Source organism: Electrona antarctica (genome assembly GCF_951216825.1).
Source record: "Electrona antarctica genome assembly, chromosome: 13".
Lineage (NCBI taxonomy): Eukaryota > Metazoa > Chordata > Actinopteri > Myctophiformes > Myctophidae > Electrona > Electrona antarctica.
The window spans coordinates 28,111,945-28,137,312 of NC_136794.1; the positions used below are offsets into that span (position 1 = coordinate 28,111,945).

Sequence of the window (25,368 nt, forward strand, 5' to 3'; positions counted from 1 at the left end):
CGATTAGGACCTTTTTAGGTTACAACTTGACGTGACAAGTGAATGGTTTATATGACCATAAGACACATTAAAGTTCAATATTGCACGCCAGATGCTATTGCAAAGTAATATGTAACTAAAAGACGAAAAAACTTTCCTAACCTGTTTTAATTGCTTGTGTGCTTAACATAAATTCCTTATCTGTGTCTTCAGACACACGTCAGACTTCTAATGTGGTTATTTGACTGGCTCTCACCACTCTGCCTTTGATAACATCTTTGTGGTTTTCCTACTGCACATGAAGCTCTGTGAGCACTCTTCAACTTTTAAATGTTTACACTAGACTTTCAATCTATTATTAAATAATCTGTTATTGACGATTCATCTTCAAAAGACAACATGTTAAAGCCTGAACGTAGAGGCAGATGTGATTAGACGACAAACTCATTTCTTTTCAAGATCTGCATCTTGAAAGAAAGGCATGGGTGGTTGATTTGTTCCGCTGGCAAGAAAGCACTTCAGTACAATTGAAAATAAATCCCTTCAAGGATGTTTCCTGAAGGCTCAATATGTCTTTGATGTGCCACCTCAGAGATGTGAAACAACAGTGGTTGATGGGCGGAAATATTATTCAGCGTTCTAACGGAGAACACGTATTTAGCCTGTAGCGAAAGTCCTGTCACTGCTGTGACATCCATTATGTTTGTTATGAACTCTATCTGTCTGACTAGAATGTTATGTGACAGCAGCGTCTCCTAATATATGCACATATTTAGGAAGGTGCGTGCGTGCGTGCGTGTGTGCGTGCGTGTTTAGTTTAAGGATCCCCCTACACCGTAGTGGAGACTATTCTTCCTGGGGTCCAGGCAAAAGCATCACAATACTGTATACAATCATAAAATGCAGTACAGCATGGTCAATGTTGGTGAACAAACACACAAACTTAGAGAACACAATTTACATTAACAGTAAAATAAGAAAATAAAAACAGATGTGTCTGTCAAAATACCAAGAATAATAACAATCTAATATAATTTCCTTTCTGACTATTGCTGCCTTTGAAACAAAAAGTATTTCTTGTTAGAGTAAAATGTGGGGGGAGCATACGCCAGTATGCAATGGCTCTGTACATGACTGTTTTCTTAAGTGCATTGGTTTTGGGCAGAGGGAAATTAAAGTGACCATTTAGTGCCTGTCTACTTGTCTAGTATTATAATCATGTCTCTCATTTGCAGGTAATAGCTGTAGAAACAAACTGAAGGGTTTCTGTGAGGAATGCACATTGACAGCCTGGTATGCATAGCATCCACTAGTCCTGACAGAGCAGTGAAGTGCTAGTCTTGCTGCTTTGTTCTGAGCAAGCTGAAGTTTACCACGTTCTTGCTTTGATGCACTAGACCAGATAACAGGACAGTAATTCATATTTGACAGAACTAGAGATTGTATGACTAGTCTAATTGTTGTATTAGTTAGCAGATGAGCACTCCTTCTAATGGCATAGATGCCGTTACTCATTCTCACCACTGTATTATTGATCTGAGTGGACCATGACAGAGTTTCATCAATAAGGCCACAGTTGTCCTAGTCTAGTCTTCTTTGTCTTGTCTATGTTTTTCTCCTTTTCTTCTCCTTTCCTCTGCTCCCCAGGCCAGTGTAATAACTGGATGGGGGGCGCACTTCAAATACCTAACCTATTTTGACCTATGACCTATGACCTATTATAGCTAATTGTGAAGTAAGCAATTAGGAATCCTTACAAATTCTACTGAGAAAGAGCCCATCATGCCCAGGTTAATATCAAAACATTCAGAAACCCCAATGTATGAATTTCACATGACAGGTTATGACAGGCCATAATACATTTTAGGAAGGAAGTCGTGGGCCATATAAAATCTGCCCTCATGACACGATTGGCCACTTGGCCAGACTTTAGACATGTCTGGTGTAGTACTCTTTAGAGGCCGCTCAACATGCCATTCCAATTTGAGTTATATGAAAGAAATAGGCTGCTCCCACAATTTCTGTGGTGTCAGTGACGGTGACGGAGGTATCAGAAGGTTTCCAGTTCGATCTTGTGTCCTTGAGCAAGACACTGAACCCCTAACTACTCCCAATGAGCAGGTTGGTGCCTTGAATGGTCTCCTCTGCCATCGGTGTGTGAATGGGTGAATGTGATCTTGCTGTCTCTCACAATGTTTGATATACTGTAGCAATGGCATGAGATGTATCTTTCCCTTCATAATACCATACTGTACATTTTAACTGTATCTTTACTCATACAGTAATTTTCTCATCTGCACCGCAGCGTCTTGAACTTTGTATTCGCTTTTTGCCCTTTGGGTCCCCTGACATGCAGCCGCCAATGTTCTCCTGAGCATCCGCTTCGCTTTGGAGGTCAGGCTAGCAATTAACTCTGTTTCACGCTCCACTATCTGCTCGACTTAATCAAGTCAGGAATAAAATCCAGACATAGGCTATTGATTCACCAATCCCCCAAGATCATCTGTCGTACCTCTGAAAATAGCACTCATATTAGAGGGTTTCTATAGCCTAGCCTTAACTGATGGGCATTATAAGACACTGATGCTATCAGCGACAGAGAGCCCAGCTGGGCTGTTTTCCTCTAATTGCTTCCGACATTCACATCCTCATCCCAAACGTTTTTCTTTTCTTTTTTTTCCTAATACTTTATTAGTCAGACATGTAAACATGTATTCAATTCATAAACATAAAATGTACACAATAATACATGTCATCAACAAGTACAGACAAAGAAGATGGGGAGGGACATTACATTTACCTCCTGATAGATGTTTTTTCAGGCTAAGTTTGAAAGAAACCAATGATACACCTCCTTTAATGGATGGTGTCAGGCATTCCACGGGTCCCCCATGTAGTGAAACTAATATGGGTTACTGACACAGCACTCTGGTGACTGGTTGGTCTTTCTTTCCTCTCACTGTAGTTGTTTTTTGTTTTCTAAAGATCCCATGAGAGATTGGTGGTCCGTGAAATCATGCGAGGAAAGGGGGATTTTCTCCCCTCATTAATTTCACGTCACTACAGTATTACTATGCCGTGCGGCGTGCTGTGACCACACTGATGACAGACAGCCATAAATGTCATGCTATCAAGTCGTATACCGGTGGACTCAGGTTCTCTCATGATGAAACCACATGTGAGCTGGGGCTTTTTTTTTTCACGCCACGGCGCAACAAACAGGGGGCCGGTCATTTCCTGGTCACGGCTGGAGGAGGTCAAATGAGCCAATCAAAACAATTACAACACATACAGGATGCTGAGTGAGGCCTTGATGAGCCGTCACTCAATTGACTCCGGCGCCATGCTGTGTGCTGTTCAGAATGAAACCTTGTTTTCTCCTTTTATTTTAGTACTTTCGTTGCTGTAGGCAGAAACCTCTTAATCTCCATATTTTTTTACTGTGTTACTATTTTATTTGCTTAATATCTTTTGGCCTCCGAGTCCTATCAACAATACACTTTTGCCAGTAACTTCAGTTCTTAATCTCAAAAAATAAAGCCTTATGGTTGGATATCAGCTTAATGTTTGCATGCCATCCAAAGTGCTTGGCACAAATGAGATTTACGAAGGAATGATATTTAAGTATTTATTGCCAAGAATGTGCAGGAATACTGCTAAAATGTATGCAATCTTTCCTTGTACAGAACTCCTTAAACACAATACTTGACAGCATAAATGTAGACAGTGGAAATAACCTATAAAGCTTATCCATTTATTCATGCAATTTTGAAACTAGAAAGTTTCAGCCAACGGGCTGGTTTTCAAAGGCATCAGGAAGTTGTCTTGACTGTCTCTTAAAAGCATCTGTTATTTAACTTTTTCTCTTTATAAAAATAGCCTATTCTCCCAGCAGTCTAGAAATCTAGTGTGGCACTGATCATCTTCATAGCCAAAATGAACTAACTCAGGTCTTCATGAATATCTCCAGTATGGGTCTATTGTGTATTTTCAACCACATAAAAATAAACTAGGAAGGCATCTGTGTCTTTTTAGATTTTAGCTATATGTATAACAGCCCCTCTACCCAAGCTATGTCCAGAGCTGTGAAACTTGGCCTGTTCCATAGGTGCTGGCTTTTAAGAGCATTGTTGCAGAAGAACACATTCTAAGGCATCTGCCAGAATCAGTTCCCTGTGTACCAGATACCTCGAGGGTAAATGGCTGACGATTTACAAACACATTATATTTTTATTGCTCCACTGAGCTGCATAAAACCATGAAAGCATCCCACCACAGCAATCCAAGCTTTAATGATGGCATTCAGCAAAAGGCCAATACAATCAAACTGGGAGAATTAATAAGCCAAGAAAGAACTCTCCTCCACCCCATTATTAAATAATGCATGCTTTCTTGTGTACCTGGTTAGTTTCAAAATGCTATCACAAACTGCATGGGTCTCAATAGAAATGTACAACTGCACAATGAATAGGTCTTACTTTGTGTGCATACTGTGCGTGTGTGAAATACCTGTGCATTTCATTGAATCTTTGATATCAAGGTCATGTCATGAGTTCGATCCCGGGCACCGCCAACTCAGCGTATGAGGAGCACGGCTTGAAGTCATGCGGTAAGTAGCCTACTGGGAGCTGATGGTAGGTGTAGTAGCAGGCCCCGTAACAACAGTCTCTAACATGCCCACAACATAACATCAGGTCTGGCTGATACCGACAATAAGCTTCTCTGACTTACTTACTTACTAATTAAAATCTCAACCGTGTGAACTAAATGGTGCAACTCTGTGTGGGGGTCCCCGGAACTTCCAGACCCACAGGAACGCGCCCAGGGTGCCGGCCTGGTTTCCGATGAGCCGCCCTGCGTCCGAAATGGTTGAGAAAAGACATGAGTTACCATGTAGGGGAATTAGCAGACAATTGACACTCTCTCTCTCACAAGTAATAGTGTGGTATTCTCTCTCTCTCCCTCCCTCCCTCCCTCTCTGTCTCTCGCATGCATGCATGCTCCACATTGAAATTAGCACAACAGTGCAACACACTCTCTCTCTCTGTTTCTAGCTCAGCAGCGCCACTTTTGCACCTGTTGGTACCCTAAACAGACAGACATACAGACATTGTTGATCCTTGAAGTGGTTATTAAAAAATAGCAAAGCCATGCATTATCATCAGTTTCAACTACACTCCACCATGAAAAGAGCACACGACACAGAATATGTTTGTTCCCCAAGTGAAGAACTGCATGTCCATCCAACAAATCCAATAAATAACAACCCAAACCACACAGCCTGCACAGGTCTAAACTTCTCACCAAATAACTCAGATTTGTGTCTGGCAAAGTGTTTCAAAACCTCTGCAGAACTATAACTTAACTATAATTTATCACCAACATTAGGGGATTTTAGTCAGGCCTGCGCTGCTAGAAGAACGTTGTAATTCAAAGCCAAAGAAGGTTTGGATAGAATTGCCTTGGGGTTGGGTTGGGCCGGATATGAGCCAGGCTCTGTTAGGGAGAACCATCTGGGTTGTCACAAAGTCAAAAGTCAGCGCTGAGCTGAGTCTTGCTGCTTGCATGTGTACAACCACAACGTCGTATTTTTGTCTTCATTAATGCTGCCAAATGATGTAATGTGTCTGAGTCACTGCATGTCAGTCACCAGGTGGAACAGAACCATGGTCTATTGGATTTAATTAGTACATTCTAATTAGTGCAGATTCTAATTATATAACCCATGGTGCATTGACAAGGCACAAGCGGGTCCATTTAATATAGGCTATTTCACACAAGAAGCAAATTTCTCATCACATATCAAGGACCAGTTGGATGTTTTCTACTTTCACAACACAAGACAGTTTTCTAATGGAAGCCTGATTATGAATAGGCTACCTCAAAACTCAGCAAAAATAAAAAAATATATAAATCAATAAAACACGAACCTGCAATACAGAGGAGTTGCTGTGACCTATTAAAAGCCTAAGATGTTTTGTAGGTACTGTACCACTACCTGCACACGCAATTACGTCTCAATTAAATGAAATGCCAGATTTGCTTCAATCTGGCATTACAATCTGAGTTCATTATTTTATTTGTACTTATGATGCTTATAGTTCAATGATATCATGCAGATTTTAGGCTACAGTATGTCATCTCACAACCGCCATTTTCCTCTGGTGCATGGTTCGAGTCATGGGATGGAATGGGACTGAACTGAAGATTTTTTAAATGTGTGTGTGTGTGATGTGTATAATAGCATACTTGTAAATCCTGTAATAATAAAACCCCTACGAATGTATACAATATTAATGGCAACTTTTGGACAATGAAGACTGGTCACTGTGTCTGTGCATGGGCTCCCAGAGACTTCAGACTACAGCTGGGTGAGGGTGAGATGAATGAGAGAGCTGACTCCCCAACTTGACAAACACTTGTGGCGTACGTGTTCTGCAATAACGGTAGTATAATGACATCTAGTGGCAGATCATATGTATGCACTTAAAACTCCTTAAAACTGCGTATTTTATCCATAAGAGATACAGTGGCAGTGGGTACTATTTGGATCGAGAAAGAATATCGTAGATTTATATTAATAATATTATCGAGTCTGACTTTTACTTCTGTATCTATATGCAAATGTAAAAATCGATACCAAAAAATAATGATCTAGCTCTGGTCCATAGCCTTATTTACTTACAGTCTGCCCAGTACATCTTATGATCTTCCTATAGAAACATAACAGTATCACAGTCTGCCCAGTACATCTTCCTATAGAAACATAACAGTATCACAGTCTGCCCAGTACATCTTCCTATAGAAACATAACAGTATCACAGTCTGCCCAGTACATCTTCCTATAGAAACATAACAGTATCACAGTCTGCCCAGTACATCTTCCTATAGAAACATAACAGTATCACAGTCTGCCCAGTACATCTTATGATCTTCCTATAGAAACATAACAGTATCACAGTCTGCCCAGTACATCTTCCTATAGAAACATAACAGTATCACAGTCTGCCCAGTACATCTTCCTATAGAAACATATAGTATCACAGTCTGCCCAGTACAGTACATCAACACACACAACACTATCAGTCTGGACGAGTGTTTAATTCTTTATATTATTCTGGAAATATGCACGGTCGGTGCATCATGATCAGACTTGATATTTTTCCTTCAACTTCTGGATCTGGATATGCAAACAGCGTTTGTAGCAATTGTAGAAATATTACACCTTTAAGCTTTAATAAAATGTCAAATGTTCACAACATTAATGTTCTAACGGTAATATAGTACCATCTAGTGGCAGATGTATTTTTTTTTTTTTTAAACGCCTTTATTTATTTTGTCCTTCCACAGCATCCGTCCACAGCGCAGCGTGAGCGCATGTGCAAACCACAAGGTGAAGTCAACACACTGTTAGGCTAGGGTCAATGAAAAAACAACACATTTATTTCACCAAAGTAGCCGACGATACGGATACTATTACTTGTCACACATGAAGAAGGAAAGCCATCTCAATGTTTAATGGTCTTGCACTTTACAATTAAGCCTACCAAGGTAAGTTTGAGTGCTTGCTACTGTTGCTAACTACACTCTTCCAATGCCATATGAGTAATTTCCTAAATAACTACGAACCATGTCATAGTGTGCATTAGTGGAATAACTGGAATTACGTATCACTTAATCAGAATACTTAACTTTTACCAGTGGATAAGCCAACCATTTAGCTGCACGTTTACATGTGTACTTCATGAAAACATTTGCTCTTATGTGTTCTTTCAAGTGTTGTTGCATCATTATTTCTACAGACATAGAGGTGGACAACAGGAGAGGAGAGCACAACAGGATCAAGATGTCCAGTGTAAGAATTTTCTTCTTTTATAACTCGTAGAAGACGGTCAATGTTTTTGGCGAGCGTTCCCTCCAGAATAGGGGTGCTGGGTAGCCGCAATTTGCAACTCTAGATTTTTTTATAATGGGATGAATCTAGAGTTGCAATACCCTCCATTGACTCCCCACTCATCATTTTGCGTTTGCGATCTGCTTGTCTTAAACGACGTTAAACTCACCAACATTGCAGCTGTAGTCCAAGCTTGAATTATTCTCTTTCAATCTGCCGAGCTTGTTTTTCATAAAAATCCCCCATAGACATGTTATGAGCTACTTTCTGTCAAGAAATTCTGTGCAAGTGATTCTTTTTCTAAGTGCTGGAGTTTGGAAGCGCTCGTCGTAAGTCACTGAACGTCCCTGCATGCATCTGTTTCGCATTTGCACATAATGCAGGAGGCAGCAGCGCGACCCCTTAATACAAACGAGCGCTTCCAAACTCCAACATTTCTTCTTCGTGACAGAAAGTAGCTCATAACATGTCTACGGGGGATTTTTATGAAAAACAAGCTCGGCAGATTGAAAGACAATAATTCAAGCTTGGACTACAGCTGCAATGTTGGTGAGTTTAACGTTGTTTAAGACAAGCAGATCGCAAACGCAAAATGATGAGTGGGGAGTCAATGGAGGGTATTGCAACTCTAGATTCATCCCATTATAAAAAAATCTAGAGTTGCAAATTGCGGCTAGGTGCTGGGTAGCCCCTTTTGGGACCCTTGTTTACCTTTTCTGTATTTGGGGAAACGGTAAAAACTTAAAGGGTTCCGAAAGTGGCTATAGTTGATGGGGTTCAAGTTAGTCTAAGATTTAGACTCTCGTAGATGCATTTTATCAATTATTATTTATTTGATTTTATCGAATAAAATACATCTACGAGAGTCTCTAAATCTTAGGCTAGGGTTCAAGTGGTTAAAAACCCTTTTTTAAACTAGCTCCTCGCCAATCGTCCTACAGGGAGCGTACCTGTTCCCCAGGTTCTATGTTCCCCACCCCACAAAAAAGGTTATTTGTAAATTGTTCCCCACTTAGAATAAACCTTAACCAGAAACCTAACCTAGTATTTTTTGTAAGACAAAGTATTTTAGCAACTTAGTCTTACTTTTAGTAGCAAATTCTGATGTAATTTGTCTTGTAATTTGATGTAAAATGTCTTTGAGTTTGAACAATCCATTGAACTTTAGGCCTGCTTAACTTAAATCAGAAATTAAACTATCTAGCAAACAAAATTAACACTGGCATAAAATAAAACATAATTGCTCAGACTCTTCTTCAACAAAGATGGCAAACATTCTTTGTTCCGTACTTATACATACAATTGTATGGTACAAAACACTGAAGTCCTTAAAACCTAATGCTAACCCTAAGGTAAGTGGGGAACATAGAACCTGGGGAACATAGGGATGACCCCGTCCTACACACTTCCACTCAGTTTGAGCATATAGATAATAGATATATAAATAATAGAGATGGCACCGGGATTCCCCTCCCATCCAGTGCCCTCTCTATTTCTGAGTGGTGCAAACCACTCCAACAACTGGCTTTGTACCCGTGTACCCGTGTTTGTTCGTACCAAAAAAACGAGCATGGTTGCTATGGTTAGCAACCAAAAAAACGAGCATGGTTGCTATGGTTAGTATGCGACGTCACTGACATGTTGAGACTGAATTCATGCGGAGAGTACTTATGACACAGATGCTTTCTTGGTTCTAATGTACAGTAACTATAACAATAAATGTGTAGTTGCACCACTCAGTTTTATATATATATCTATGTTCAAACCAAGTGGAAGTGTGTGGGGTGAGTGGCGATGAGGTAGTTTCAAAAAGTGTGTGTGTGTGTGTGTGTGTGTGTGTGTGTGTGTGTGTGTGTGTGTGTGTGTGTGTGTGTGTGTGTGTGTGTGTGTGTGTGTGTGTGTGTGTGTGTGTGTGTGTGTGTGTGTGTGTGTGTGTGTGTGTGTGTGTGTGTGTGTGTGTGTGTGTGTGAAAACAAGCCCAATAATATGGCCATATAATCCTAATATGAATAGATTTGATGCATTTATCATTAGAAAAATACTATGTATCTCTATAATAATGAATATTTTGGTCATTTATTAATTATACTATTACACCCATACTTTAGCCAGGGGCCCAGGGCTTAAGTAGAGACACAAGACCGATTCTGTCACTCAATGTGATTAACAGATTTCACACACTCCCCCAAACCTATGTGTGTGTATATACATCAAAGAAATGTTGGCTTGTTAGATTTTCAAAACAAGGCACCATATTTTTAAAACAAGCCCAAAAAAACGCAACTCTGGTCGACTTAAGGTTTGTCTCGCTTGGGTGGCCTACTGGCCTTTAAGTCAATGCCATGTGGGAGAGAGAGAGACTCATTGTGGATCTATCACCACATATTGCTATTTTTTGCTGTTGCTGAAGAGGCAGTTTGCCTCTTTAACTGCTCATCATCAAATTCTCCTTGTAGAAAAGAATACAAACTCCTCCCTCAAACAGTGCACGCCCTTGATGCGAGACTTAATTGTCATTTCTGAAATTGGAAAAAAGATTTGCCAAATTTGAACTGCCCTGGGGTGCTTTTTCCATGCTTGATAATCGGTGTGTGAGGGTGCGGTGCAGACGGTGCTTGTGGTTGGTTGGTTTGACATGCTGATGAACAACACAACATTCTTCTGTTGTTTGTATTTGTTTGGTTTATTCCATTACTTTTGTCTGTTTTGATTTCTTGGTTTGTGCGGACAGGGAAGGAGGAAGCTAGGGTGAGACCTAAAAAAAACAAATGCAAGAAAATATTGATCTAGCATGTAGTTGTATTTTTAAAAAATCAATAATTGTAGAGCTTACAGTTACAATTGGAAAATAAATATTTAGTTTGGGGTTAGGTTTAAAATGTCAGTATAGTAATAGTATAGTAATACCTGTAGTAATTGCATGTGTCAGGAATGTAGGGAAACGGATGACATGATGTTTAGTTTCAGCTGAAAGAGAAGTGACTGGAGTCATGGGATATGACTTGATGCTGTTGTGTGATCAAGTAGGGCGTTAAATTTAAGAAGAAACACAAAGTTAGAATATTCATTCATACAAACCTTTATTTATTCTCGAGATACATTGAGGTTTCCCTCATTTGCAGTGTCATCGAGATACAGTACAACACAGTGGACAGTGGCGGAAAGTTCTTATAACGGCAGTGGGTGGTCACTGGAACAAAGCCACCATATTAGCATTTGAATACCTGTTCTGTGAACACCGTAAAGGTGTGTGCCTACGTGACAAAATGACCAGGGGGAGGGGAGCTTCAGCCTTCAGTCAGTGGGTGCTATTGGCTTACTATTGTGTCAGTGGGTGCTTAAACCCTCAACCACTCCCGGAGTTGACGCAGCTGGAACAACATAATACAACATTTTCAAAGCAATAAACAACAAAACATTTCCTCATTGTGTCCTCATATGAAGATGAGAGGTTTCTGCCCGGCGACAGCGACTATATGATGTGCTCCTCCTCACCCTGTCACCAGGTGCTCTGCAGCAGGGCCAGGATGGTGACCTACCTGCCGGGCCTCCATGTCCTGGTGCGTCGTGTTGCTGGAGCCAGAGCCTTCTCCCAGGCAGGCTCCTCCTCTGGTTCTGATGAGCCTTATGTCGCCGTCACCCCACCTGACATGGGTAAGTTCTGATTCTGATGAGCCTCATGTCGTAGTCACCCCACCTGACAAGGGTAAGTTCTGGTTCTGATGAGCCTCATGTCGCCGTCACCCCACCTGACAAGGGTAAGTTCTGGTTCTGTGGGCCTTATGTCACTGTCACCCCACCTGACATTTTCAGTACTTTGAGTCCTGGGAATTATCTTTGGGAACCACTGCTCTAGCATAACTTATCTTCCTGTGTTGTTTAGGACCCAGGACGGTGTGGCCTGATGAGACCATGGGACCGTTCGGGCCTCAGGACCTGAGGTTCCAGCTGCCCGGTAACGTGGGCTTTGACTGCCACCTGGAGGGCACCACAGAGCAGAGGAAGAACTCTGTCCACAGGACCATCCCTGACCTTCTGTCTGCCCAGTCCAACAGTGAGAGGCACGAGCTGGTGCTAGCTCAGCTTATTGGAGAGATCCAAGTAGGTTTAATCATCTTAATAAGTATCTCAGTTTATTGGAGAGATCCATGTAGGTTTAAAAATATATCAGTTTATTGGAGAGATCCAGGTATAATAAGATCCATATGGAGGGAAATGGAAGAACTACGCCATCTACTGGTTGCATTAAATTGCACATTGAACCACCATTCCTTAATCCTTTCTAGGGACACCATTTGATTGTGAAACTCATTTGTGACGGTTTAAGCACATAATCTCTGAATATTGTATAGGGCCTAACAAAAAAATAGTTTGGTTTCTGGTTGCCGACCGACTCTATTAAATATGCGCGACCCAGATGATTTTATTGGCATTTGGTGAAAAAAAGAAAAGGCAGAATCCGACCGAGTCGGACCAAAAAGATCTTTGATCACTAAAATTCTCTTTGGTGAGACCACCTGGTCGCGCAAAGTCAAAATAAAGTTTTCTTTCAGGCTGTCAAAGTTAATTCATTTTAACGGCGTCAATTTATAACGCAACGCACAGTGAGGAGAGACATGCATCATGCATGCATTTCTCAATGATAGCCCCTCCTCTCTCTCTGGGCTCTCATTCAGCACTGTAGCGTCAGAGCTGCAGAGCAGCCGTTGTGGTCATTATTAATTATTGCTCCACGTGTAAGATCAGATGCGATCTTTGAAATGGGCATCGGTCAAAAACAAAAGCTCTGACCGTTTTGTTTGACAAAGATAGCAGTTAGTTGTGAAAGGTTGAAGCTACACTCTGATGCTAATGTTGCCTGCTAAAGCTAACAACAGACAGACGTGTGTGTGTGTGTGTGTGTGTGTGTGTGTGTGTGTGTGTGTGTGTGTGTGTGTGTGTGTGTGTGTGTGTGTGTGTGTGTGTGTGTGTGTGTGTGTGTGTGTGTGTGTGTGTGTGTGTGTGTGTGTGTGTGTGTGTGTGTGTGTGTGTGTGTGTGTGTGTGTGTGTGTGTGTGTGTGTGTGTGTGTGTGTGTGTGTGTGTGTGTGTGTGTGTGTGTGTGTGTGTGTGTGTGTGTGTGTGTGTGTGTGTGTGTGTGTGTGTGTGTGTGTGTGTGTGAAAAAAACTTAAAAACGATCTGTTCAAGTCAGTGGTTCTGGTCCAGGAACCACCAGTGGCTGAGGGAGTTCTCTCTCACCCCCTCTGCTAATTTTTCCTCTGTCAGCCCCAGCCTGTGCTCTACATCTATTCCTCTGTCACTGGTGGTCCTTGAGGGGGTTCCAGGTGGTCCCCAGCTAAATGATGGAGAGTTATTTAGAGAAAAAATAAATAAATCCTTCCCACGAAAAAATAAAATAAATTCCCTACCTACTCAGCCAAAAAATGACAGTCAATCGGAAACCAAAGTTGTTGTTTTTTAGGCCTAATATATAATAGAATATTTTGGCTATTTAGCTAATCTTATTGCATCACTACTTCAAGAAGAAAAACTAAACAAGATGCACCACTTCACTTCCAAAGTATTTAACAAGTTGCTGGTGGACATAGAAATGTTTAGATACCTTCTGTGGTTGTGAGCCTGTAATCTGTTTAGGGGAAAGGGAAATGCATGTAAAACTTGGTAAATGTTTCTCTCGAGTCACTATTCATTTACAATTTGAAACACATGTGTTAGTAGGGGGTATTATGTATGATAAAACTTTAAATGTGGCGACATAACAACGTACAAGCTGTAATGTGCATTACATCCAATAGGCTCCCTGCAAAACTGTAGAGCCAGACTTCCAGAAAGTAGCATACACCGAAGTACCGGTTTCCTGCCAGCAATCAATCTAACTAACCAATCAAATGAAGCTATGGGAAGTCTTAGGCTGCGTACACACCTAAAGAACAAATGTTTGGTCCGTGTGCGATGCCTGATTGCTATTTGATTGCTGCTCCAATTCATTTTCAATGGGAGTCACGTCGTTTGATCGGACAAACCTGTCCGATGTGGGGGCGGAGGGCACAACAAACACATCGGACACCTTGTAGTCAAAACAGCCAACGAACAGGGTGGGACTTCAGATCGGACAGAAGGGTGTTTTTTAACCGCCAACTAATAGGAGAGAACTTCCGTTCTTGACAGCACTGGGTGGGGTTTAGGCTGTAGTCTTCTGAGTTACGTGACACAGACTATTATATCGCTTGTTTGTATGTCTTCTTTTGGCTAGGGCCGTGCGTAACTTGGAGAGTCCAAGTTGCGCACGGCTGTCTCCAGTCAGTGAGTGAGTCCAGTCTGGTACTAAGTTCTATTCTATATACAGAAATACAGGACGATAGCCAAAATAGCCGTCGGGCCTCGGCAGTTGTGAGGCTGCATTAATAATTAGTTCTAAAAGCATGTCTTTTTTTACGGGGATCACTATTGATTTTAATAGTAGACGCATATATGTCTATGAGTAGCCTAGAGTAGAAATGTAATGGCAGCGTACGAGGTTCACATGCGCAAATATAACAGATGTACAAGTTATCGACACGAATGGTACTTACGGTATGGTACACGATGTAAGCTTGTGGATCTGTTTATTTTAAGCATGCGCCACCGCCACCACGCAAAGTTATGACGCGCGCACATGTGGGGGGAGAGACCCGATATATTTTATAGCTCTATGGGAGAGACGCAGACAGAGAAATATTTAAAATCATCCTGTCTCGCTCTAGCGCACGGCCGCACGCATAAAGAGCCAATGGAGCAAATGTTAAATAAGCTACACAGGTGGTCCTAAATGGTTAATTGATTACATCACTATAGCAAAAGACGTGATATAGGTCAACTGCAGCGGAGCTGTTCTGACTTGAAGCTTAACTGACCAGCACGGCTTCAAGTTTAAACCATAATATGACATGGAAATGCCCGTCGATTTGATGCGCAGAAATAACATAGGCCTATATCGAATCAGGTTAAGGTGCACACATGGAAGAAAAGTCCCTTTTATCGGGATTCGGGGATACTTTGTTGTAGGTTATAACACCTGCTCCTCTGTTGCCTTATTTGGCTAATAAAATAATTAAGAATTAATGCAATTTCAAGTTGTTGCTGCAATCATGATTCATGTTGCTGTTCTCTTTTCTCTGTGTGACTGAAGGTTGCGCCCAAAAATTGTAGACAGTGATTTCCCGCACCCCCTCATGTTATTTTTCCCTCCGTCGTAAAATGACCTCTTTTCTTTTTTTCACTATTTGTTTCGCTTAACATGTCCACGTGTCATTTGTTTACATATTTGGTACGCTTTACAAAGTCCAGTGTGAACACCAAACGGACCAAAATCAAAATGCAAATATTTGGTCCTTGATCCGGACCTTCTAAGTGAACTTTGAGTGTGAAAAACAGCCTCGACAAACTACCGCTAGCTGCTGCTGCAGTCAAGAAAACTACACTGAACATATGTGCATCTATTTCCGCGTGTCGTAGCACCGCCCAAATCGCGCAAAGCATTGTGGGACATGGAGGCATCAAATCATAAAAATGTAATCAGTGGTCGGTCGGACAGATCTGTGTGTCCGAAAGGTGTGTACGAAGCCTTACTGGGCGAAGTGGATAAAGCCATGTTTTGAAAACAAACAGCAGGGGGCGATCTTACACCTGTATATCGGTGGTTTTCAACCAGTGGTCGGGACCATCAGGGGGTTCCAGGTGCTAAACGATGGAAGAGTTGGTAACCAAATGGACCCTTATAGATCTTTTAACTTTTGCGAGTGTAAAATGAAACCAAATGGACTCTTATGGGTCAATTTGGTTATACGTTTGCATTACAATTAGAAAATGTATAATTGTTATTTTGATCAACGTTTGCCCGTTATCACTACAACATTAGCCTCGGTAACCCAGACCTTTTTATTTCCAGGGAGAAAAAAAAGGTCTGGATGGGGTCTCATGAAATGTGGTCTGTGGCAAATGTCAAATAAATAATGGACCTTGATATGAAAGGGGTTGAAATCCACTGCTGTAGATGCTTACTGGAATGTTAAGCATACTGCAATACCTTTCCTAAATATTCAGTGACTTTATTGATTAAAGGTATAACAATCTAATAGTGGACCTTCTTTACTAAATGGACAAGTATATTGTGTGGGGTCATTAATGTAGAAAGCTTGTTTGTCATATTTCTCTCAGGGTAAAGGGATTTCCGGCATGCAGCAGCAGACTGTCAACAGAGCAGAGCAGTACTTTGATAACTCTAACGTGGAGTGTGCCATCCAGTCCTGTCCTGAGCTGCTAAAGAAAGGTACAACTCTACTCTACAGCCAACAGACAAATCCTCTGAATTCATCTTGCCAATTGTATAGCCTTTTTTTGTCTGTGGGTCCATGAGGAACATTGAAATAAAAAATAGGAAATGTCCGCAAATGACCGTATATATATTACTGCTCAGTGGAGTAAAGTAACTAAGTATATTTACTCAAGTACTGTACTTAAGTAAACATGTTAAGCCTTGAATTAATCAAGAACATTCAATTCATTTCAAAGGAGCTTTATTGGCATGAGAAGACATACGTTTACATTGCCAAAGCACGTGTCGCAATATAATAAAAACGGACTCAAAGAGACTCCTACCGGGCATTACATTATTGGCTTAGGAATGCGACAAAAACAAAAACATCTCCATGAATGGCTTCATGGGGTGCCTACGCCTTTATAAATAAAGTTTGATTTGATCATGTGCAGTAAAACCCATGTGTATCATTTGTGAAGTTCATGTTATGCCCAGCAGAGGGCATTGTAACAACAATTCAGATCTCAGTGTTGGTACACTGTCCTCAGACACAGTAATGACTGTGTGGTGTCCCTGTCATTTCTTTTCTTCTCTCAAATCAAAAGATTTCCAATCTATGTTTCCTGAGGCCCCATCCAGTGGCATGACGGTTGTCACGGTAACCCAAAAAACTCAAAACGACATGACTGCCTGGACTGAAGATGTAGACAGAGAGAGGGACGAGATGTTGGACAAGGTATGTTTGGCGTCCCAAGTTTCTTAGCAGGTTTAAAGCTGGTAGTCAAGTCATCTATGCCAGTGTTTCCCCAAACTAGTGGTCCCCAGATAATTAGCTTAATGTGCAACATTGTTTTCTCACACAGTATATACCGGTAAGTGTATACAGGGTATCTGCACATTTCTATAGTTACCATTGTAAAGCGCATTGTTCATTGTAAAGCGCTTTGAGTAGGCACGTGACGTAGTGCATATAATAGAGCTCTAAAAATGCAATCCATTATTATTATTATTATTATTAAAGCAAACGTGTTAACACTTAGCCCGCTAGCATTTATTGAAAAATTAAGATCTAATTCACGCCAGCATTTGTCCCAGTTGAGCTCTTATTTTGAAAAGCCACATTTCCAGACTACCGGAAGTGAACATAACCTAGTAAGTGGAACAGGTCCTGGACAGGCCTTGTTTACAAGATGGGTCTATACCGGGGCACTGGAGGGCTCCACATCGCCGGCTCTGTGCCATCAAAGAAACATTGTTTTGACCAAAAATGCCATCTGGGACAAGGAATAGGAGATACAGGCGATTGAAAGAAACGGATAGAATGGATCATATGGCAAGGACGATCTAAGATGGGCGATCCATTGTCATGACAACAACAGGTAGCTACCCGATGCTAACGCAAGTAGCATTATGACTTGATCGATCGAACGCGCTATAAAAGCGCAATTGCCATTGATCTACGGCAATGGCGTTAAGTGTAGTATCAAAAAAATAGGCTTTAATTGACCTAGATCTACGGCAATGGTGCGGAGGGTGTCAAGTCATTCACTACCTAACTAACCTACGAGTTTTTTTTATTTTTAGAAAATTTGCCTTATCTCGGCTTCTGTTCCTCTTCCGCGTCGGCCAGCATGGTATTTTCAATGGACCCCTACTATTGAACGGTTGGTCACGTTAACAAAAAGAAAATGTTTTTGCCGAAGCACAGAAAAAACCTGTATTTACAGTATCACCGATCAGGGGTCAATAGTAGTGGAGATAAATATTCTGTGACTACTTGAAAGATAAGGAAAAACGACAAATCCCTAGCAGGAGGTGAATTATGTATTTATTTACTCCAGCAGTGACCAGACTTAACAACCTGGTAAACTGTCAGATTGACATTTCAGATTGAATTTGCATGAGGTTATAGGGGCGTCAGAGCTTGTTGGACTCATTATTCACTGACGTAGGCTGGGAATTGGTCTGATTGCACGGCAGAAGCCCTTCACTGCACTCATTGGCGTTTTTCCACAGCACATGACGTTAAATTATGAATGTACCTCATTTTATGTCAGTCAAGTATGTCACGAATTAATAACTTGTCTTGAATCAAACACAAATTGGAAATCACAAGACTCTAATGCGGTCCATTGTTGTGTTGGAGCAGTTTATTGCTGGAGCCAAGGAGATCTGCTTTGCACTGCAAACGGAAGGATTCTGGGCTGACTTCATTGACCCGTCATCAGGCCTAGCGGTAAGGCATTCCTGTCGTTTTGGTTAAGGCATAACTACTGCAGGTATTTCCCCCTAGAGCAGCGGTTCCCAAACCTTTTTGGCCATCCACCCCCTGTTACCTCCCGAGTACGACCTAGCTGATGCACCCCCCCCACATGGAAATATAAATTGCATAAGCTATATAGAGACATATATTTCCTTTTTATCCACATATTTTTATCATATATGCACATATATGAACCTGAATATGGCATAATATATGCAGCATAGGCTATATTCTGCATTACTTGCCATATATTGGCATAATATGTTATGCACCACCATTAGACTTTTCATGTCGCACACCCCCTAGAAGGTGCTCGCGCACCACAAGGGGTGCACGCACCACAGTTTGGGAACCACTGCCCTAGAGTGTAGGGCAAGGCAGCTGGAGAGAAGCCTCCGAAACACAAGAACTTTGAGAAACTTGAACTATCCATTGAATAAACAATACTTAAGAAATGTGTTCGAGGCCCACCACCCCACCTGGTCCACAGCAGTGGAAATTAGCATTTTCAAGATACACCAATATATTTGCACTACCTGTTTTATTCAGCACTGAATCAAGTAACCTGAAAAACATGGAGGAGGTTTTGAGCAGGTTTCTTTTGGAGTTTGTGATTCCCTCATCTTGAAGTCTATGGGTTTTCTCGGTGGGTTTTTGGCTAGGTGCCTCTCAAATTATGTCTGTGGTTAGCGCAACCTTAAGAGGTTTTAGCATTTTGTTCTATGAAAAATAGAACAAAACGGTAAAGACTCCACTCCATTTCAAAGCTTTTACGTGTCTTAAAGTATCATGAACTTTTATTTGCCATTGGGATTATTTCCTGCAACTGTCAAAAATCCCGTACCGTAGGCTATTTGTCGAGGGAACCAGGAAGATGATAACTTCCTCCAACACAAATGTGTAATCCCTGCTCTATAGAGCATTATTTACATGTTGGCTCCCGTTACCGCAGATCTAGAAATCTCACAGCACTGTTGGAGTGCGATGCGCTGTGAGCTTGTAGGTTTTTTTTTTTGTTTTAAACTCGGGCTTCATTCTCCGTCCATCTCCATTCTCCTCGTCTCTTTGCAGTTCTTTGGCTCGTACACCAACAACGCGCTGTTCGAGACGGACGATCGCTATCGTCACCTCGGCTTCCAGATCGAGGACCTGGGCTGCTGCAAGGTGATCCGCCACACTCTGTGGGGCTCGCGCGTCTTTGTGGGATCGGTGTTCACTGACGCGCCCGCCTCCAGCCTGGTCATGAAGAAGCTGCAGGGGAACTGAACTGTGTTACTCGCCCCCTTTTTTCAGTCCCTATGTGGACAGAAAGAATGTTCTTCTGTGTGTTTAATGTAATGGAAATCATCGTCGCTGTCGGGCAGAAACCTCTTTATCGCCATATTCTAACTTTTTGTGTTCTTTCCTAAACATTAACCCATTTTGGGCGGGAACCCCTTTTTGGTGTTAGCTATTGAAAAATAGCAGATCTACAAGCTCATAGCGTGCCACTGAGTGGCGCGCTACGAGCTTGTAGGTCTGCTATTTTTGAAAAATCGAAGAACGACTGACATAGAAACATAGCTTTTTCAGAAAACTGTCTGAAAACTGGATGTAGAAGACATTTTTAGAATCTGATCTCAGGCCTAAATGGGTTAAGACCTCAGGCCGATTCTACAAATGTCCTCTAAATCCGAACACTTATCTGAGAAACGTATGTTGCTATATCAGAATTATGTATTTTGCTGCGAACCCCCATCTCAAAATATATTTTGAAATGGGACCCGCAGAAACAAAGGGTTTAGTTAAAAATGCTTGCTTGAAAAATATTATGTATGAAGTTTTCAATAAAATAGCAGATCTACAAGGTCATAGCACGGCACGAAGTGATGCGCTATAAGCTTGTATATCTGCTATTTTTGAATCACCAAAGTATAAAATGTTTAAAGTGGTTATAGTGCTATAAAGTTACAATCTAAAATGCCATGGCTTCTTTTGAATGGGTGAACGCCCTACTTGATCATACTACAGTGTCACACAAAAGCACCAAGACATGAGGTTTCCACCCGACAGAGACGATACGTTTAATTTATACATAGTTTGCACTCTACAAGTACAACGATGTTTGAGTGGCAAAATCAGCTGATCTACAAGCTCGCAACATGCCGCCAAGTGTCGTGTTGTGAGCTTGTAGATCAGCTATTTTTCTGCGCTTTATTGACCTATACCTATATAGGGTATGTGTTCTGGGAATCAGAGTTATAGTAATAGCCATATGTTATGGTAAATGTAGGAAAACTGGAAATGTTTTGACATTTAGGACTCTGGTGCATCTTCATCAAGTCAATCTTCCGTTGCTTCATCTTCAGGCTGGGACTCTCCTTCATCTGACGAAACGGAGCTGAGTGGACTATGTAAACATTTCCCAACAGACCTTTCCCTGGAAAATGTGAGAGTAAGACAAAATATCCAAAAATATCTATATATTTTTTGTTCTATATTTCAAGCAGCACTATGTAGATTGGGGTAGCAGTGGCCACTTTGGACAGAAATAACATGATGGCAGCCAACATCTTTGACTTCATTACCCAAGATTCTCGGCAAGCATGTCCGGCAAGGACTGGTACTATGCTGTGATTAGCGGAAGCTTCCGTGTGCGTCTCAGAATGGGACGTTTGATAGGCCAATCAGTGGCAATATAAACGTTTATTTTGTCATGTCAATAAAGCTCCATCGTATTTAATTCAAATTGATAAGTCCCGGAAAAGACGCGCTGTGATTGGCCAGTAGTCACTTTGAGTGGCATCGTGCCTTCCGCACTTCCGCTTGACTTCCGCCTTCAGTGCGATACAGTTCGCTCCAATGAACTGCAGCGGCCGCTGAGATACTGTATCTAGGTCTTTATATCTATGGGCAGTACTGCCTTGGTGCCTTGGCAAATGGCAGGATGAAACTCGTCTCCCCTATACATAGTAATTACAGTCAAGCCCCTAGCACGGACCCCCCTGAGTATACATTTATGGAAGGATGATTGTTTATTGCTTAAACTTTATAATTTCGTGGGACATAATATGCGATATGATTGTTAAAGATGGAGTGCCGTGATTTTTTTCCACCCTAAAACATGATCATCAGTTATTATATTATAAGGAGGGAAAAGTTTTTCAAAAAAGTGTACAGTATTTATTAAAATGACGTGTTTATGTGGACACGCCCACCAGTTCATTAAGTATGCCTGGTTTGCCTGTTGGGTGGTGATCCAGCTGAACTGAAGCCACACCCACAGCTGTTATATGATAAGGGAGGGGATTATTATTGTGATGTCACTATATCAGTTTTTTTCATGTGCACGTTTGACTGTCAAGGTTTCAGCCTCCAGGAAGAAACCCTGGCCTAAATACTAAGGGAAGACATCATTGCACATAACAACCACACCAAGGGGTCTAATGAAGTACTGTCACCTCATAAACGCATGAAATGATGGAAAAAATACAAAAACCATGGCACTTCATCTTTAAAAAAAAAAGTTACATAATACTGCACCAGGTTTAATAAATACATTTTTATTTTAAATTACCAATGTGTTTTTTTTATTGCACATTTCATTGACTACCTTTTTTCAGTGACAAAGTAAATGAACATGAAAAACTAAGCTATGAAGACTTAAACTAAGACTAAATAAATTGATTTCGTCATCAAATAAAAACTAGACTAAAATGTTAGGGACTAGTTGAGATGAGATTCAGTAGAACTAAGTCATTGTCTTTTAGTGTAAAATCATTGTTGGAACATTTCCTGATTTCGTACATTTACCACAATATATAACTTCATAAATAATACATAGAAACATTTAGTTTCACTGGTTAAAACCCTGTCATTCCTGTGTACAGTTATCTGCCAATCAGAGTGGATTATTTCTTTCAAATGTGTTAAATCAACACTTGGGATTTCTGCCACTATTGCCTACCTAGCAAGTACGTTCCCTGGAATATCTCCTTGACTTATTTTCTGTGCACTGTCAAAGTGAGATAGCAACCATTTTCCATTTGTTTTCATTTTATTTGTACACACTAGGAGTGTGCTGCAGACCCTTTGAAATTGGCAGTCAAATGTTGGTGCATATTTATTTACAGTATTTCCACATAATTCCCAAGATTGTTCCTTCATTCATCATGTACCAGTTGTCAACGAACTTGTATGTAGATTTTGACAGGAATCTGAACATTCAGAACAATATAGTGTTTGAATGGTGGTAACTCACCCAGACCTTGACTGTTGAAGTGTTGTTTTATTTGTTATCAAGCCTGATCTCACTCATCCATGCTATATAGTATAACAACCAAGAGTGGTTGTAATTTAATTTGTTGAGCCTTTTCGAATATTCTCCTAGTCAGATATAAGATATCTGACTAGGAGAATATTTGAAAAGGCTCAACAAATGTGTCGGACTTTGTTACAGTAATAATGATTACTATTCTGGTTATAAAGAAGACCATTATTGGGGCATACTGTATGTTTCTCACAGTTCCACATGAATTGCAATAAAGTGAATTCAATTACCTCAGGACTAGCTGAGTGGTTACCATGAAACAAAGAGGGTAGGCCGGGGTGGCTTGATAAGCTAGATTTAGAATGGTTACGTTCAGTTGGTGGACCCCCATTCGGGTAAGCTTGTTCTGTAAAAGGGGGACGCGTTTGTGGATAAATTGTCTCTGGGGTGCTATTACCATTTATTAGCTAACACTGCCCTGGCCAGCACACGGCAGATGGGAACTAATCAGTCTCTTTAGACTGACGCTTGAATTACTTTGGCGCATAATTTTGTAAGGATGTCTTGTCACACAATCCTAAATGAGTTGCATGCGAGTTATTGTCTAACTTGGCCTCCCTCCAAAAGATGATGTGAATGTGTGCCCCCATGCTGCTGCAACACAAACGGTTACACAAAACGTATATTTCATGAGGCGCTAGTTTAAAAAAAATAATACAATATACGGTATTTTGTATGTTCAAAATTGTAAAAGATTTCCTCACAAATGTATCTGCCATATTTACAGGGTTTACAATACAGACCGTTGGCAAACTGTAGGCCTGACCACTCAAGAAGAGACAGAAATAGAGTGAAACGGCACTCAGCCCATAATCTAAACTCATGTCCTCACGGAGGATTTATATGATGTTATATGAAATAAAACAGGGGCTCAAGCTATGCTACAAGTTGGCTCTGTGGTCCGTTCTTGACCCTGATCCTGATGACAACACGGGAACATAAAAGGCAGAGAAAATAAACGTCTCATACAGAACAGACTCCTCCTTCAATAGACATTCTAAACATTACGCAAACCTCTGACCTTTTTAGGAGTGCTACGTGTCCACAAGCATTCGCCTGTTTTACACTGGTGGTGTAATTGTCATCAAATGGAAAGGCTCAAGCATATCGTCGCTGTCAGACAGAAACCTATCTCTATATCCTAACCTTTTGTGTTTTTTTGTAAATTAACACCCTACTACTTGATCATACTACAGCGTCGCACTAAAATAGCAGATCTACAAGCTCAAAATGTGTTGTGCGGCCCATCTAAACCTCCCCGCATGTGTTATAAGACCATGAGACTCTTATGGAAACTTTAGTTTACAGTAACAAGTTGAGACTAAAAAAAGCATTTTAAAGAATGTCATGGGGCCCAAGTGAGCATAACGCACAAGAAGAGAGGGGGTCAGGGAAGAGTCACAGTGTCTGCTGAACTCTTAGTCACTTCTGAAACGTGCTTTCGTGGTTGTGAGGCGATCCGGGGACCATCGCGTGTGCAAATATAGCCCCCCCCCCCCTCCAAACAAGAGTGGGTTAAGACCCGGTTTTAATAATCTGGCCTCCCGGAGTAGACGTTGCGATGGGGTGAGGGGGCGGGGTGTCATCAAACGAAGTGTGCGTGTGAGGGTGGCAAGAGGATGGCCAGACAACGGTCTGTGATCACAATCTGTCTGGGGGACATTATTGTGTGTGTGGACGGATCATTTCAGACCCGTAACAATCACTGATATCTAAGGTCACGCCACCGTGACCGCTGATTGACATGACCCCCAATTGGCTCTAATTGGCCGTGAATAAACCCAAACGAGTGAACCGTGTTCTTTCTTTTACAAAGAGCAGATTGTTGTTGATTCACAAAAAACATGCATGTGAACAGAATGATCATTGTTGTCGGGTAGAAAGCTCTTATCTCTTCTTGTATTTCTTATTTCTTTGTGTTTTTGTCTTCCTTTTTTTTCGTAAATCAGCGCCCTACTTGATCACACTACAGCGTCACACAAAAGAATGCTGCTGCTTTTGATACTTTTCAATTTTAATCCTGAAACCTAAAGTAACAGTTATGGACATGATGTTATATTTGTCCATTTTGACATTTATTTTTACGGAATCAACTCTTCATGAAGATGAAGCTGATATTGATCATTTTCAGGAAGAGGGCAGGAAATAAGTACTGCACTATTCAGATAATTGGATTTCACACAGATGCTCAGTTTTTATGGGTTGTTTGTTGTTAAAAACCACAGAGTGAAGATCCGGTTCACATTTTATAGGCTACATGCAAAGTCCAACCGCTGTTAGAGATGGCCTGACGTGTTTACACGCAAGCACCAAGGATCTCATGCCATCAACCTATAGCAGATGCTAGTGGACAATAAAGCAGGTTCGATGTCAGCCTGCATGTTTCACGCACGCTCCAAAATGGCCTATTCATGTGTGCTCACTGAAAAAAACCTGCCCCCCCCCCCCCTCCTCCAAAAAAAAGGAAAGAAATAATCGTCTTAAGCAGTCACAAAAAAGTACACATGAAGTACACCTGTCTATCCTGCAGTATATACAGGAGTATATCAAAGTTCATAGGAACAAACGTATGCATACATTACTCTTAATAATAATTATATCGTCGCTGTCGGGCAGAATCCTCCCATC

The 25,368-nt window shown here is 41.2% G+C and overlaps 1 protein-coding gene across 1 annotated transcript; it reads left to right on the top strand.

The window, feature by feature from the left end:
• The first annotated feature begins 7,342 nt into the window (after window positions 1-7,342).
• mmadhcb (metabolism of cobalamin associated Db) lies at window positions 7,343-21,986 on the top strand. Its single transcript, XM_079519140.1, has 9 exons — window positions 7,343-7,530; window positions 7,782-7,834; window positions 11,380-11,527; window positions 11,757-11,974; window positions 16,069-16,180; window positions 16,774-16,904; window positions 18,318-18,404; window positions 19,503-19,874; window positions 19,948-21,986. The coding sequence occupies exons 2-8, from the start codon at window positions 7,826-7,828 to the stop codon at window positions 19,695-19,697; spliced, it is 900 nt and encodes a 299-aa protein (XP_079375266.1). The 5' UTR covers window positions 7,343-7,530; window positions 7,782-7,825; the 3' UTR covers window positions 19,698-19,874; window positions 19,948-21,986.
• Window positions 21,987-25,368: the final 3,382 nt, after the last annotated feature.